This window comes from Gymnoscopelus braueri, assembly GCF_963280865.1.
Source record: "Gymnoscopelus braueri genome assembly, chromosome: 13".
Classification (NCBI taxonomy): Eukaryota; Metazoa; Chordata; class Actinopteri; order Myctophiformes; family Myctophidae; genus Gymnoscopelus; species Gymnoscopelus braueri.
Window position 1 is genome coordinate 41,861,140 of NC_137615.1, and position 17,978 is coordinate 41,879,117.

General features: G+C 43.6%; 1 protein-coding gene across 1 annotated transcript in view; it reads right to left on the minus strand.

The window, feature by feature from the left end:
- trpm4a (transient receptor potential cation channel, subfamily M, member 4a) overlaps positions 1 to 17,978 on the minus strand; it is a 45,932-nt gene that overhangs the window by 5,384 nt on the left and 22,570 nt on the right. Inside the window, exons 8-25 of the mRNA XM_080446824.1 lie at positions 16,704 to 16,768; positions 16,300 to 16,542; positions 15,997 to 16,099; positions 15,322 to 15,440; positions 14,432 to 14,734; positions 13,661 to 13,762; positions 13,012 to 13,140; positions 11,910 to 12,039; positions 11,284 to 11,429; positions 10,781 to 10,893; positions 10,126 to 10,239; positions 9,644 to 9,690; positions 8,532 to 8,761; positions 6,743 to 6,858; positions 5,492 to 5,624; positions 3,068 to 3,242; positions 2,332 to 2,500; positions 403 to 584 (exon numbers count right to left, since the gene is read on the minus strand). Coding sequence (XP_080302950.1) covers positions 403 to 584; positions 2,332 to 2,500; positions 3,068 to 3,242; positions 5,492 to 5,624; positions 6,743 to 6,858; positions 8,532 to 8,761; positions 9,644 to 9,690; positions 10,126 to 10,239; positions 10,781 to 10,893; positions 11,284 to 11,429; positions 11,910 to 12,039; positions 13,012 to 13,140; positions 13,661 to 13,762; positions 14,432 to 14,734; positions 15,322 to 15,440; positions 15,997 to 16,099; positions 16,300 to 16,542; positions 16,704 to 16,768 — 2,619 coding nt within the window. The remainder of the gene's footprint in view (positions 1 to 402; positions 585 to 2,331; positions 2,501 to 3,067; positions 3,243 to 5,491; positions 5,625 to 6,742; positions 6,859 to 8,531; positions 8,762 to 9,643; positions 9,691 to 10,125; positions 10,240 to 10,780; positions 10,894 to 11,283; positions 11,430 to 11,909; positions 12,040 to 13,011; positions 13,141 to 13,660; positions 13,763 to 14,431; positions 14,735 to 15,321; positions 15,441 to 15,996; positions 16,100 to 16,299; positions 16,543 to 16,703; positions 16,769 to 17,978) is intronic.

Consider the following 17,978-nt stretch of genomic DNA (forward strand, 5'->3'; position numbering starts at 1 on the left):
AGAAGTCTGAGATCCATATGGGAGCTACGCTGTTATTGGACTTGTTAAATCAATATCATGTCAAAATATAGATTTTGTCCTACACTAGTGGTTCTCAAGGTGGGGTCCTTGAGGGGTTTCCAGGGGGTCCCCAGCTAAACGATTGATAGTTAGGAACCAAATGGACCCCTTCAAGTTCTGTAGACTCGAGTTATGGGGGTCAATGGCCCTAATGCATACCAAAATGGGTGTCCTTGAAATAAAAAAGTTTGAGAACCACTACCTGCTTCAATCTGCCGTCCACACACACACACACACACACACACACACACACACACACACACACACACACACACACACACACACACACACACACACACACACACACACACACACACACACACACTGTGAGCCGTCTCTCACCAAAGTGTCTGATCTTGACGGAGGGGATGCGGCGGATATGCCTCTTGATGAAGAGATGGAGGTGAGAAAGGATGATGAAGGGCGGAGCCAGGCAGGGCCTGGAGTGGTACTCCACAATCAGGTTGTAGCGCTGGAACTTCCAGTAGGTGTCACTGTGCTCCTGCACCTTGTTGAAGGTGTAGCTGCGGAACAGGAAGCAGGAAACACCACATGGTCATAAAAATAGGTACAGGCTGCATCCACCCAGAACACATGGCGACACACAGCAAACGCAAGGCTTGAGACCGCTCTCACTTCCTGGCTGGATGGTCTGTCGATTTGACCCAGGTTGGGACTGAAGAACTCAGTTTATTGGCATAGCAGTAGACTGCCCCAACGCTCCTGATTTCGTGCATAGAGGGGCGGGTGTATAGAGCCGGCGAGAGATTGCGCCTGATCCCATTGGTTCACCGATCTGTCCGTCAACCCCCGCCCCGTTAACACAACATTACGAGCGACGCCCACTGCACTCTGTTTGGTTGGGAAGTGAAACACTTCCTCATACCGAGTACACCGACGCGCTGGGCCAGGCTTTTATTTTTTAGCAAAACTAAACAATGAAAGCCTGGAGATCGAGGCTAGCATAGCAGTGAATCCTGTTGTCAGGGTGCAGGCCGGAAGGTTCTTGGCTCTGTTCATGAGGTCATGAGCTTTTGATGATTTCATTCGTTCCAAAACACTAACATACACAGTACAATCCCCAGTGTTAATGTAACTCTTCGTTACGGGTCCATTTGTTTCCAATGGTACACTTTCAGAGTTAAATTAAAGCTGCAATCCGGAGCATTTGAACTAATTCAGAGCCAAGTAAATAAAAAAAAGAATTGCCCATAGTGCCAGCGATTTTTAATTTATCTGACCTTTTAAAGTAGTCACAGAATGTTTATCTTTAGTATGATCGATCCTCTGATGGTTGGTAATCACGGGGGCTTTTTCACTGTGCTTCCGCGAGAAAAAAAAAACATTTTCACCACGACTTGCCTTTCACTTACACTTTCACATTGAAAACAATGTCTCACCAAAAATGCAGGGGAAAAAAAAGCAACTCAAGTTACAGCTGATTCCCTGCACACGCTAACAAAGGAAGCGTGTGCAAAGGAAGCGTGTTCTCTAGATACACTCATGGGTGGCAAACCTCGCACCGGAAGTTTGATGAAATACATTGCAGTGGATGGAGCAGGCTGGACCAGCTCATGAACAAACATTATTTCTGAACGTTTGCGACTTTTGTCATATAATTAGTTAATATAATTAGTTAAATGTCTCCCTGCTCTTCCATTGAGACATTTAGACCCTGGTGTCGGGTAGGACAGGGGTTCCCAAAGTTGGGGTCGCGACCCCATTTGGGGTCGCGGGAGACTGACGGTGGGGTCGCAAAATTATTTTGGGTCATAAAAAAAAAAGAAAAAAAAGAAACATTATTATTTATTTTTATTTTTTTATTCAACAGAATGTATGAAATACAACCTAAAATGATTACAAATAGTACATTTGACCATTTTAATACATTTCAAATGCGCACCGAACGTGCAAGTTTATGTGCATAAATTACCTCCAGGTTTAGGTGGGGTCACGAGTCAATGGCCGCCTTATTTTGGGGTCGCGGGCTGAAAAGTTTGGGAACCCATGGGGTAGGACACCTACTGGTTCACAACTAGTACTGCCTGAAGCTCATAAGCCCCATTATGTCCCCTGGCCAAGCACTGATTCCCTCTGGCTGGAGTGGTAGGAATGTGGTCTCTCACCCAGGAGAAGACCCGGGTAGGACATGAAACGTATCCATTTCAGCTTTAGCACTCAAAACTTTAAAGTGCACTTGAGCCATATAACATGGGAAGACTTTTAAACGCTGACATGAGCCGCACAGCGACGGAGGTGACATCTGTGTACCTGAACATGGCGATGAGCAGGTTGACCAGCAGGATGTTGGTGACCAGGAGGTAAATGACCAGCAGGAGGACGACCACAAAGTTAGCGTAGGTGTCCATGCATGGCTCCCACCCGGCATCGATCAGCGCCGTGTCGTTGGTGCAGTTTATATTCTTTGCCAGCTTGTCAGCTAGAGGGAGACAGAGAGCAAGTTGGTTAATGCACACTTCTATCCAGTTCCTTTCACAGACAATATACATTTCTAGCGTGGGTGGCCATTGTAAGAAAACCCACAACCATCTCCGAACGTGTTTGAGCCATTGAGGTAGTTTGATATTTGAGAGAGGATGTGAATGTACAATAATGGTGTGATATGGAAATATTTGTCTTTATATATATTTCTTTGCTTGTAGGCTGAAGTGTCTCTATTACTCCAAAGTGATTCCTGTGGTTATGCTTTTTTCCCCTCCTGTTTTTAGTGCATCGACTTCCAAATTAGTATTTCTGTTGCACTTGCAATGACAATAAAGAAATTAGTGTGTGAGTGAGGTAGAGGAAGCAAAAGTCCTCATGAAATTCAACAAACATTTAATGATTTTTGTGTGTGGGTGTGTACGTACGTACGTACACAGTAAAATGACTCAACCCTGAGAGTGTACAAATACTGAGAGTTAACACACTTATGCAGTATAAGTCAAATACACTCAGGCAGAAACTAAAGGGTACCGGGGTGAGGGGCAGCGAGTGAGCCACTCACCATCCATTTCGTTTATGGGGATCTGTCCAAATATATGGAGGTAGGGCCTGTAGAAGACCCGGCGGAAGATCCAGTCGGGGCGGGAGTCGTACGAGTACAGAAGCGCTTGATTGGCCACCCCATAGGCCATGAGCCACACCCCCAGGAAGAAGAGGAAGAAGAACACGTCTTTCATCTGAGGGAGAGAGAGAGAGAGAGAGAGAGAGAGAGAGAGAGAGAGAGAGAGAGAGAGAGAGAGAGAGGTGTTTGATACAGTGATGCTTGTAGACCTGCTATTGTCGGCATGCAAAACTGGCTTAAAACTGAGTATAAACTTAGCATCCACCTCTTCGTCACAACGCCACCGAGCTATCTGACATTTCCAAACCAAACTATGTGGATTAAAATGCTATTTGATTCCATGTGTCGTTCTGCAGAAGAGCTGCAACAATTAATTATGGAACTAATCGAGTTCATCTATGAACAATAATCGACTCATGTGCAAGAGCATTGGGCAGGCCATTAATAAACATATGGGGGGTTTCTTTTGTGTGTCCGATTATTGGTAATTATTTCTAGGCTTGAGTACTACATTATCTGTAGTTATAGTATATAACTACAGATAATGTTCAATACACACACACACAATACAGAATACACATTGGTAATTATTTCTAGGCTTGAGTACTACATTATCTGTAGTTATAGTATATAACTACAGATAATGTTCAATACACACACACACAATACAGAATACACAGACATAAAAGACATGTCTTTAAATACAGTAGCATAAATGTCACTGTACATTTAATAGGGCTGTATCACTTAATTAGACTTCAATTATAGAAATTCATCATTTACAATTCCTCATATGAAAAAAAAACACACCTCTCGTGTTTAGTAATCGATAGAATAATCGCTTAAAAAATAATCGATAGATATTCTGCAGTTTATCAGACAAAACATGTAACGTCTTCTATGACGTTGGACATTTGGCTCAATTGTCACACAGGTGACCAGCATTAAGCTTACTGTACCTGCTGGATATGAGTGGATATGATGTGGATCTGACACGGTCTCTGAACATTGGTCGAGCGCCAACGCTACATTACATATTAGATCGTATAACCATCTCCTCTGCAAAATATCCATTCGCCGCATTTTGCACACACAGCTAGTGTTCACGTTACATGCATCATCAGCCGTTGTCGCATACGGACATCATTCACTAGCAACATATAGCCTAGCAGTGTCAGTGTCCTGGTTAAACTTGGCTATTTTTGTCAGTTTTTCTCCGCTGGATACTGTAAGACAGCTGGCCCCATGTGCAGCAAAACAAATCTGATGCTTCATGACATACATTTCTTAAACCTAAAATAAACTCCAAACAGTATTATGGCTCTGGTTATCCTAAGTACAATTCTCAGATGTAAAGATGGATTTATGACATCTCTCATCACTCTTGCTATTAATATCATTTGTGGCACGTCAGCCGATTGGAGGTGTAAACAAGACAACATAACGATCTGACAGCGTGTTGCACCATCAGATCAGCCGAATGAAAGTCCAAGCGTTGCCACTCCTCCAGTGGGATTTCAAACTTGAAAAACTTGTCTCCGCCAGGCTGAAGGCGTGGCCGAGACTATGTTTTGCACCCTGTGTCCGTCCGTCCGTCCGTCCGTGTGTGTGTGTGTCCGTCCGTCTGCGACCAGCTAATCTCTGGCACCGTTGGCCCGATCGCAGCAAAACTGTGCACACACACTCCCTGGATACCAGAGCAGAACCTCTGCCCTGCATTTTTCAGATCGGCCTGTATAGCGCCACCAGGAGGCCGACTTTTGTAAAAAAAGAATTTGATATTGCTCCTTCAGATTTTGTCCAAACATCACGCAAATCGGTACACATGATCTCTATAGTCATGTGATCAAGACAGATCTGTCCGATTTTTCATATAAGTGTGTTCCCAGATCTATTATCTCAAATGTAAACACAATGTTCACTCTAACATGAGCGAGGCAGAGATGGATCATGTAGCATGTAAGTATGTAATTACGGTATGTAAAATCCTCAAACCTCACCAAAACAACTATTTGTTGCTCTAAGCTTACTATAAGCACAAGAGAAAAAGGTTTAATGTGTTGTTATCATGTACAGTTTATTTACATGCTGCGACCGGTAAATACATGTGAGTATTCTTTGCGTGGGACTGAAACATTGAGGCAGTGTCAAGTTTGTAGAACCCACACAAAGCTACTGTATGTACAAATGTAACCAAATGGACCCGGAAGGGTCCATTTGGTTACATGTTGAACATTCTCAGAGTTAAACTAACACTGAGGATTTTACTTTGTATGAGACCTTTGAGTCTGCAAGCTATACCCAAGGTTCAGTGTAACGGCGGGTTGACACTGTCCCTCAGCTGTATTTGCAGGATGAACTCACCATTTTGCCCACAATGATGATTTTGGGTCCCAGCTGTTTGTGGATAGCGAAGATGTGAATGAGACGCAGTGTGAAGACCATGTAGTCCAGAGCCATTATCGCTCGTCCAAAATGATAAGACCAAGGGAACATCCTGCACAACACAGAGACAGACACGCACGCACACACACGTGTCAATTTGGTTTAATTTCTTAGTTACAAAGGATAAATTAACACTGAGGATTTTAGGTGCAAAATGCACTCATCCATGCTGTATGGATATACTGTACAACACACACAAAAATCTAATCTCATATAATGTGTAGTAGATTGAAAAAGTAATGCTATGTTCAGATTTACAGGTAATATTCTCTCCTGTTTCCTGGGATGATACTCCCATAAGCTGAAGCTGAACAAAAAAAAAACATCTAAAGTAGGGCACCATTCACTTTACCATCCACCAGTTACTTATTGTTCCTGGATTATCATCAAATCAGAAGGCCATGCAACTTCTTACATTAGATACCTTACTCGGAATCTGACATATGGTGCAATTTGATGGTCAAAGGTCAGCGATGAGCCATCATATACTGTATGCACACCTGAGGTGTACATAATACCTCTAGGTTGACCTTGTTCCCTTTGCAGCCACGTACCTGTTCTTGGGGGATTTCTAGCCACTAATCATAAACACAATACATATCTAGACTATAATGTGTGAAAAACTCCCTTCATATGTTTCAATTTTCTCTAGGCTTACAAATTCACTTTGGAATGCCTTAGTTGGTGTTGCTTCATTTATTTATTATGATTTAAAACAGCCACAAAATTTAACTTTTTCAAATTCAATCTTTAAACCCTTCACAAAACACAACCTGGCCTTACTGTGATTGAATTAATATCAGATCATGGCTGCCGTCTACATTTACCTGGCCAGTGTATTTCACAACATTCTTATTAACTCTAATGCTTCATTTATGCTTCATTGCATGACGGCGTTGCTATCTACAAGCCTATTGACCAAGTTCGGCGCACGACACCGCCATACATTACAGTATGGCTTAACGCTCGCAGTGTAAAGGCAGCATATCGTAGAAACTCCATGCCTATCTCTATTTTTCAACTTTTTGTGTTTTTTCAATAATGAATGCCCTACTTCATCATACAAGAATGTCAAACAAAAGTAGACAGCACTTAGACAGCAGCGATATATTAGGCACAGCCTCACAGGACAACCATCCCTCACCCAGAGCCATAATGAATGAGCCTCACCTGCACACGAGGCCCACAGCAAAGAGCAAGATGGCCGTCAGGTCACATTTATTCCACATATCCTGGATGTAGTTCTTCATCCTCTGCAACACTGTGGTGCTGCCCACAAAGAAGGTCTGAGAGACAAAACAATACTATTATGACTGAGGCTGGGGCCATACATGTATGAACAATATTTTTGACCAAATACATAAATATCCATATTTGTTTACTTCTTTTTGGGGGGACATTTTCTAAAATATGTTTGAAAATAAAAAGTTTAAACGTTTTTCAAAGTATAAAATATGGCCTAAAGGAGTAGTTCACACAAAAAATTACTTATTGTCTCCGCCAGGCCGAAAGGCATGGCGAGAGAGTATGTTTTGCCCCCTGTCCGTCCGTCCGTGTGTCCGTGTGTCCGTCCTGTCTGTGTGTTAGCAGCTAATCTCCGGCACCGTTGGCCCGGTCGCTGCAAAACTGTGCACACACACTCCCTGGATGCCAATTCAGAACCTCTGGCCCACATTTTTCACATGGGCCTGTTATAGCGCCACCTGGAGGCCGATGTGTGCAAAACAATTTTTTTCCCATTACTCCTACAGCTTTTAATTAAACGTCATGCAAATCGGTACACAGTATCTCTATAGTCATGTGATCAACCCGGATCTGTTCAATTTCCCATATTCCATCCTCATTGGCTAAGGTTGGCTTCCAAAGTTTGCAGGATTGGTTAGTTTTGAACAAACTGCCTCAAATCATGAACGCAGCTTGCCATTTCCATAAAATTGCACACGCACATTCCCACTAGGCCGAGGAAGAAATGCCACTTAAAACATTTCAAATCAGCCTCATGGTGGCGCTATAACAGGCCAATTTGCATTTTTAACTATAACTGCACCGATCTGCGTGAAACTTTGCACGCATACTCCCTAGAGGCCAAGGAAAAACATTTGCACTGCATTTTTCACTGCTTTTTACAGCGCCACCAGGAGGCCGACTTATATCAATAACATTTTTGGAAATTAATCCTTCAGATTTTATCCAAACATCACGCAAATCGGTACACAGTATCTCTATAGTCATGTGATCAAGACGCATCTGTCAGATATTTCATATTCCATCCTGATTGGCTAAGGTTGGCTTCCAAAATTTGCTGGATTGGTCAGTTTTGAACAAAATGTCTCAAATCATGAACGCAGCTTGCGATTTCCGTGAAAATTTGCACGCACATTCCCACTAGGCCGCGGAAGAAATGCCACCCTTTTCACATTGGCCTATTATAGCGCCACCAGGAGGCCACAATAACCTACCTGACCTGGCGGAGACCTGTGCTCCGAGGAGCACTTTTTCTAGTTTTCTATCAATTACACACCTCATGAAGCCTTGAATTCGTGAAGATTTTTTAGTTTTTGTCGCATTCCTGAGCCAATAATTTGATGACCAGCGGTCAATTTGATGTACCAGCTGGTCAGCAAATGACTGATAGATACAGAGATCTCCATATATGGGCATTTCAGCATATCCATATATGGGTATACGGTATACTGATGACATCAGGATCTCCATATATGGACATAAAAGGGACAAGGACTGACAGATACAGAGATCTCCATATCTGGGCATGTCAGTTGGATTGGCGGTTTGGTAGGTGTGAGGGCCGAGTAGCGCCCCAAACCTCTAGTATCAATATATTACCAGCCCTATTTATGAGTGGTTCAAATTGACATGTGCACAGTAAAACCCGGAGCGTTCATTTAACTCTGAAACTGTAGTGGACCTTCATTTTGCTGTGTGTGTGTTTTGGACCGACCTGCCGGATCTCCTCCAGCACCAGGGTGAAGACCCAGAAGTACAGCACCAACTCCCAATTGGAAGGGCCCTGGGGCGGGGGCTTGAAATCCACCAATAGGATGTAAGCAAACAGGCAGAGGAAGAGGAAGTACATCAGCACGTTGCCTAGGAACGAGGTGACGGGCGCGAACCAGAACTGCCGCCAGCGCTGCACGGCGAACGGCCGCTTGGAGGCGGTGGTGGAAGAGCCTGGAGGAGTTTGTAAGGAGAGGAGGGAATATTTAGGTCATTCCTCTTTGGTCACTCTACAAGCATTAATAAGGCTATGAATGTTTGAGGGTTGACGTTTACTGGGAACTGTAAATGAAAAGCTCTGTGATCTGTGGGTTCAACTGTACAGGAGTTGTTCATGCTGGTACACAGTACAACAGTGGTTGTCAACATGGGAGTCCGGGGACCCCTAGAGGTCCTTGACGGGGTTCCAGGGGGTCCCCAACTAAAACATATACTTAATCTTCACTATTATTACACTAGTAAATACAACTAGAGAACATACAAGAATGTGTATTTTGATCAGAGTTTCATTATCTCTATACCTACAGTACATACAGTAGTAAAGGAATTCTGGACCAAATGACAGACCATATCAGACCAAATCAATAAAAATCACACCCAGTGTGAAGTGGGCGGTGTGGTCACAGTGGTCATCACAGTGATGGAAGTTCACTTAAAGAAAAGTAATATTGTGGTCCAACACCCCTAACTTAAAAAAAAACATAAATGTGTTTTTTTTAAAAGTGCATAGTCCTATTTATAGGGCTATGCACAATTGTCATGTTTCCCTAGCCAATCACAGTCCTGAATAGACTGTGATTGGCCAATCACGGTGCAGGGTTAGGGGGGTACACTGGTGGCCAATCACAGCGCACACTCAAAAGAAACAGACACAGAATTAATGATACTGCCTTCAGCTTAATAAGAAAATTGCCGATGTAACAGTTCACAAGCCGTACCTCATTTTGCCGGGGAGTCCCTGGAACCCCCCCAAGGACCCCCGGGAGTCCCCCGACCCCACTTTGAGTACCCCTGAAATAATTAATATGGGGAACAAGACAGTTCAGAAGAACAAACCTTTCAGATTTTCCCTCACAGCGTCGTATTCGTCTTTATCTTCCTGACTGAGACACCAAAAGAGGAATCCAAGAGAGTTACATATGCAAAAAACAAAACAAATAAAAGGAAGATTTTTCTTCATGAAATGTTACTACTATGTGTAATGCTTTCTTTGGCATCATTGTACATTGTTTTTGTATATCCTGCATTTACTGCATATTGTTTCGTTTTTTCACTGGGTTTTCCAATGAATTCATATTTGACTTAACCAAAGCTGTACTTGTTTTGAGCTCCATAAGTCCTTCACGTAACAGTGAATCTGAAACAAACACATAATAAAACTGCAGTGTGTGTGTGTGTGTGTGTGTGTGTGTGTGTGTGTGTGTGTGTGTGTGTGTGTGTGTGTGTGTGTGTGTGTGTGTGTGTGTGTGTGTGTGTGTGTGTGTGTGTGCGTGCGTGCGTGCGTGCGTGCGTGCGTGCGTGTTTGTTTGTTTACTTACGTCTTCACGATGTCAGCCAGAGAGAAGACGCTGGCATCATTCCCGTCCAGACTGTCTGTGTCTTGACCCGGACCCTGATGGACCTCAACAGCCTTCACATCCTCCTCCTGCTCCCTGAGAGAGAGAGAGAGAGAGAGAGAGAGAGAGAGAGAGAGAGAGAGAGAGAGAGAGAGAGAGAGAGAGAGAGAGAGATAACTTGTGAGCTTGTAGATCGTCTATTTTCAAACTCTTTGCCTCTTTCTTATATTATTTGACAATTTGGACAATGTTTGACCAGTTTACTTTTGATTACGTTTTTAATTTCAGTTATTTTTTCTTTTTTTAAGTATTAAAAAGGTCTTAAAAGTCCTTAAATTGTCACTTTACTGTCATCTGGGGTCAGTTTTGAACAAGAATATATTTCTACCCATCCATACTTGCAAATGCACATACAGTAGACACTCACTGCACAGACACTCACTCAAAGATATACACTCATGCGTGTGCACCACACACACACACACACACACACACACACACACACACACACACACACACACACACACACACACACACACACACACACACACACACACACACACACACACACACACACACACACACACACACACACACACACACACACACACACACACACACACACACACAGGCTCACCTATAGCTGATGAGGTCTGTGTAGAGTAGGGGAGGTAGGAAAAATGTGAGGACCAACTTCCAGACTTCAGTGCTTCTCTCCATGTCGCCCCACCAGATCTGAGACAACAGAGACTACAATACAGACAGACACAGATCACAGAGAGATCAACAAAAGACCGATATAGCGGCCTTTGACTCTTTTGATGGTGTCTGCAATTACGCGAGGGATATGTTTACATTTTTCCCTTTCGACCTGGCATCCCTATTTTGGGCATGCCATTATAGGCAAACATTTTCACGTTTTCCAAAGGTTTTAAAAATAGCTGATCTGCAAACTCACAACGACACATTGTGATTGACTCATTGCACGTTGATGTAATTGAACCAACAACTTTTGGCTAGTGAAATGTAAAAATACAAATAAAAACATGGTTGCATAATACATGTTCAGCCCGGGCCTTGACTAATTGAAAATATCTCACATTGATTTAGGTTGAGCAGAAAACTTGGACTCGTTCTGACCTGAACACCGTCGTGACTGAAGAACAGGCGGGCATCAGCAGCAGTCGCCATCTGTAGACAGGTAGCCCCCGCCCACACTGGAGAACTCCTTATGAGGAGAGTGAAGGAGCGATTCTCACTGCTTTGGTAGCATTGACTGAACACATCTGAAGACACACACACACACACACACACACACACACAGAAACACAGACACACACAGAAACACAGACACACACACACACACACACACACACACACACACACACACACACACACACACACACACACACACACACACACACACACACACACACACACACACACACACACACACACAGACACAGACACACACACACACACACACACACACACACACCAGATGAGAAATTAACACTTACTAAAAATAAATGTATGGGTAACCTCTTAAAAGATTCATACTGTATACTGGGCAAATTACAGACAAACACACACACGACACAGTAAAACCTACAGTACTTATACTCCATGGAACGATGTCTCTTATCCCTAACACAATGTTAGCTTGACAATCAGTTCTTGCTGGCAAGCGACTCATCGTGCCACAGAGCTTAAGACTACAGACAAACAACCTATAGCCCATAGATCTAGAGGCCAGACTGACTTACCATTGGCCAGGTTCTCAAACGTCTGTGCCAGCTCTTTCATGGACACTTTGGTCTCAGTCTCGCTCTCCAACTTGGAGAGCTCTCTCAGTATCTTACAGCCGCTCAGCGCACTCAGAACCGACTCCCCTGCCTGAACCGGGAAGACAGGAGGAAACGGTTAGTTAGTGCCGTCTGGGTCTTTGTGTTGAAGGGTAAGGTAAGGTAGACCTGTATTTAAAGGTTTCAGTGTCAGCTTCACCCAGCTGGATGGCAGCTCAGATGGTCATGATGAGCGCTCAGGGGGAAACTGTTAAGGGTTAAGGGGAGAACCGGTGATTACCCACTAAGCTATGGCTGCCTCAAAAATGCATGATGTTATGCACCGTATGTATGAAGGAGATTAAATAAGGATATCATAGGATATCGTGACTAGTTCAGAGGTAATCTGAGTTCCCAGAAGTTTTCGTCAGCTCTCGCACACAAACGGGATGGGCGAGGAACTTCTGGGCCAGAACCCTGGTATTTGTAGACGGGACGTAACTTTCGCTCAGAATCTGAGCGGACACGCCTCTTACCGGTCTGAGAGCTGTGCAACTCGTCTAAACAGTCCGACGAGAGGCAAACAGCAGTACACAACAATGGCGGCCGCAATTTCTCAAGGAGAAATTACTTCCTGTCGCTCCTATTTACATGCAACACCCACTGCATGTGGATCCCGCCCCCTTTTCTTCGTTGGCTGTTGATTTGAATCAGAACGCAGTGGCCGCGCCCCTGCTGTCCAGGCTCTGAGGCGAAGTCTCCCAGACTAGTTCAGAGGTAGCGTATGATTCTGTACCAATGCACTTTATTATCTAATCCCAATATTTTGCCTTTTTCCAAGGTTTTTTCTACTTCCTTGCTCCATCAGCCATGTTAGGTCCATTAATTGAAAGTCACAACTTGCACTTTACACTAACCACAAAGTGGCAGACAGTAAAATAATTAGTCAAGTTGTTTATTGTCACATCATGCTCACATAATACTGCCTGTAGCAACATTGAAACAGTGAAAAACATGTACTGCAAGCTCTCCCCAACAGTGTGAAAAATAAATAAGACATAAAATAAGGGCTCCAGTGTCTCACCATCTCCCAAAAATAAATGGCCATGTCGCTGCGGTTCTGAAGCACGGCCCAGACGAACAGGGATGACCAGGGAGAGAGGCAGCGCTGGTCCCGATATGTACACTCCCCAAGGAGCAACTTGTTCACTTGCTATGTGGGGGGTTAATGTGGAGGAGAAAGAGAAGGGAGAGAATGGGTGCAGAGGTGGGGATCGTCAAAGGGTATGAATTAGGGGGGATGGATGGAGGGAGGGAAGGAGGGAGGGAAGAGAAGAGCAGATTGATCAGGACAGAGGAACAACAGAGGAAAGACAAGCACAGCCATGAGTGATTACTTTTATCTTTTCCATCATCCATCCACTAGATGGAGCCAGCTGATAAGTCTGGGTTCTTTTTTATAGGTATGATGGACTGCTGCAAACTTGGAACCAGTACTCATTCTGTAGCTCAGGCAATGCTGATCAGTAATTACACCATCTGTTAAAGCTGCATACATATTGAATTTTTCCCAGGGCCTGTAAATATGCACTTTAGCTACTGTATGAAGACGTCATTGAGACACATCTGGCTTAAACACAACGGCTTGTTATTGAAACTCCACTTGTTTGTCAGTAGTGGGCCTATATGAGCAAAGTACATTGCTAGTGAGTTTCAGCATCATGCTCACTGACCTTCAGAGCTCTCCTGGTGCCGGTGCTTTGGTCCAGACCAAGAGGTCCATAGTAGAACGGCTGACACACGTCACCCAGCAGGTCCCACAGCAGACGAGACACCTGGGAGAGGACAAGACCATGCTATTACGTGTCTTATGTCTTATGGCTATTTCACTCTTAGAATAACTTGTATATATACTGTACTGTAAATTATATAAAAATAATAATAATCCATTGACTTTAAAAATCTGTTAACGGCATTATATCAGTTAAAGACAAGCTTGATTTTAAAGCACTTGCTCTTAACATTGCACCCATTTACTTTGGTTTATGAATATTTAAATAAATGTTGGCAAAACATTATTGCATTTTCCAGAAGAAATGGATGTAAATTATTTTTTTTAACCCAACATTTTCTCCAGGGACTATTTTCATCTAGACTCTTCAAATCAATCCCCACTTTAAAATGCATTAAGACGATAAGATAATATAGATAGACAGTATCTATGACCAAAATTGACCACGCAATGACATCTAGTGAATGGAATCCAATGGCTTCCTCGGAAATGTAACAAACCACAGTATGCTTTGGGAAATGGTCACAGTCCTAGTAAAGGGACTACACATGCCAGACCACCGGTATGTCCTCTCAGACCATGGCTGCATACAGAAGTGATAATGGTCCCACTGAAGCCTGATTCATAATTAGTTGCACGAGGCAGCGGGCAACCAAGTATAAATCAGGCATAACAGTGTTATGAAAGGCCACTGTGCCACCCTCTTGTTCACCTCATACAAGCTGAGCTCCTTGGCTGACACAGGCCCCTGCAGCAGACCCTGGGGACTCTGTGGGCTCTTAAGGGACCCACTGGCTACTCCGTCCATGGAGCCCGCCAGGCCGTGCCTCTCGCTGAGGCGTCTCTGGAGCAGGTTGAAGACCAGCGAGCTGTCATCCAGAGAGCGGTACAAATCCTCCAGCCGTCGGTATGTCAGGTAGTCCAAGATGTTGAGGCCGTTCTCACAGAAGAGGCGCACAAACTGGGGCTTGTCATTGATGAGGGCGTCCGTCATGGAGTCCTCCAGATCGTCATACTAAAAACACAAGCAGTTCAGTCATTATCTGAAAGGAATTATTCATTGCAAATGCAAGTGATGCATTTTTTTGCTAATCCCCTCTGCCCACTTGCTTTTTATAGGTGATTTGTGAGAATTAACCTGGTCACTTTCACAAACCACCTCACTAAGTCAGTGTTTCTCAAACAGGACCCCAACATTGTTACGTATTAGGCAGTGGACTTTTGGATGGATTTTGTGGGAGGGATCACCTGATCCCCAGATTCAGCACAGACTTCGATTACAGATCAGATTTAGTACAGAATTAGATTACAGATTAGATTAAGTACAGAATTCTGCAACTGTCTAAACTGTAGGTGAGGAGAGTGAAACCTATGAGCTGAATAGTGATTCTTATACATTCTTACACATTCCATCATTGGGCTAACTTCTAGCCAGTGAAATAACAATGAAATTAAACTTGCTGAGGACTCCCTGGAACACCCTCAAGGACCCATGGCTGACTGTGGACTGACTGGGCTCCCATCAACCCTTTCATTCAGTTGACAGTGCATCATTTGGAAGCGTAAGGCAGGCTTCACTGTACCAGTCTCGGTGCTGCTCACCTTCCACTGGATGTCTCCATTGAAGAGCTCAGTCTTGGCGATGTCCACTCTGTCCCAGGCCACTGCCAGCTTCAACTCCTCTGTGTACTCACTGGCATCATTAGCCACTCGTTTACTGGCTGACCACACGCACGCACGCGCACGCACACGCACACGCGCACACGCACACGCACACACACACACACACACGCGCGCACACACGCACACACGCACACACGCACACACACGCACACGTGCACACACACGCATACAACCAAATGACAACCATGAAAACCTACACAACTCACAACCATCCACATACTTATTGTGTGATGTTGTGTGATTGTGCTATTGTGTGCCTGTGATACAAACACAGCATAATCCGAAACAAAAAAAAAGCAGAAACTATGTGAAAGCATGTGAGGAAGTATCCTGTTATCATTGACAGGGACAGAGACTTTATTTCTATAGCATCTTTCATACAAAACACATCTTTCCAAGTGCTTTACATTAAATAAATATATTGCACATGTACAACATATGACTGCCATCAGTGGCAAAACAAGTTTGATCGTTTAGAGAAACATCTTTTAGAACCACAGTCCTGATCACTCATGTACCGTACATATTAAATTAATCTTTACCTCTCTGACTTTGAGGATCACTGTATCATGTACATAATGACAGAATATTTACCTCTGACCAGGGCTTTGAGGATCACTGTGTCAAAGTCATCGGGACTGTCCTGCCCTCCATTGAACAATGTGATCAGATCTTTGTTCTGATAAATACTCAGAGTCTGGAAGGAGATGGAGAAAGTGAGGGAAAAGTGACATTTGGGACAAAATAACATTATTCTTTACACACACACACACACACACACACACACACACACACACACACACACACACACACACACACACACACACACACACACACACACACACACACACACACACACACACACACACACACACACACACACACACACACACTCACCCTGTCCACCAGTTTCTCGAGGTCGGCTCCTTCTACAGGGAAGTGCCTCCTGACCTTCTCACGGGTTCTGTCACGGAGCTCCGCGCTGGGCCCCTCGCCCACTTCCCCCTCCGCTGGGGGGGAAACGGGACTGAGGGGAATGGAGGGGAGGTCGAGCAGCACCTCACTGATCAAGTCCGCTGCAGGCCCAGTGCCAGACAGGACTAGCCAGGGAGTGGCCTTCCTTAGAGAAAGGTCCACTCGCTGAGAGGGAGAGAGAGACAGACAGACAGACAGACAGACAGACAGACAGACAGAAGGGAGAAAAGGAAAGAGAGAGAAAGAAGCAGTTAGGGATACATGAAACATATAATGTACATGACAAAAGTAGTGTGGCTGTATATACCTAGGATGCATTTTGATACCTCTAGCATGGCGGCATCTCCTGATATGAGCATACACAACACCGGGATCTCAATACTGCCACTACCTGTTGGACAAAGACATGGGGAAGATGAGAGAGGGTTTTCAAATTATTCAAACCAAAGTTTGACCCTGGTAAACATCAACTTTTTGTGGACCAAATTACTGCCGAAGATCAGTGTGCTGATAATATTGTAATATTTTAATTATACACGAGGGCATGCTAATTGTTGGATTAATGGTGTCCATTTTCACACCAGTAGTGCATTTCTGTTTTGAATTTTTAAAATTGTATTAATGAATATTACAATCGCATATTAATGAACAATACAATCAATGTAATGTAATACACAGGATTTAGCAGAGATGCTAATTTACATCCACAGTCCCCACAAAAAAAACATAAAAACAAGAAGACAATAGAGTACATTACATTACACAGGGAAAACAAAGCATTACTACACAAACAGAGGTACAAAACAGGTACAAAAGGTGCAAAGAATATTTAAGGCTAAGACTAAAACAAATTTTTACTTGGCTCATACAGTATGTTATTGCACTAAGAAAATAGCAGCATTTTAGAGGGCAATATAAAATGTACATACTAAACTGAGTTGTGTATAAAGTGCAATTAGTAGTGCAAGTATTACAGGATACATTAGTTATAAAGTGCAGGATTGATTGCATGGTCGCAAGTTTGGTTATCAAGTAACACATTTTTTAGATTGTGCTTGAAGGATGGAAAAGTAGGACAATCTCTTATGGCAAATGGAAGGTTATTCCATGTCGAACAACCCTGTACTGAAAGGACATTTTGTCCGAATGCGGTTAAGGATCTTAAAACTGCAATTCATATGTTTTATGTCCTCCCTAGAATTAAAGTCTTCCCTGTGGGAGACCAAATATCTACCGTTAGTTAGTTAGCCTATGTTATTGAAGAGGAAATCTCCACTTGACATGGGGAGATACTGCACTCATGAGCTTCAGGCAGTACTTGTCGACCAGTAAGTGTCCTACCCGACACCAGGGTAATTACAATTTTTGCACATAAATGTGATTTCTGTCCATAAATAGAACACATTTAAACTCAGGCCAGGAACACTTGCAAAGTGGTGATCTTTCTGGTATTCCTTAATTGTGACAGTACACGATCCTCATTGACCACTACAGAATCAGAATCAGAAATTCATCACAACTTTATTGTCACATCATGGGTGTTGGGGTATTTTAGTGAATGTCCTATGTTACCTGCAATAGACACACGCTACATATAGGAT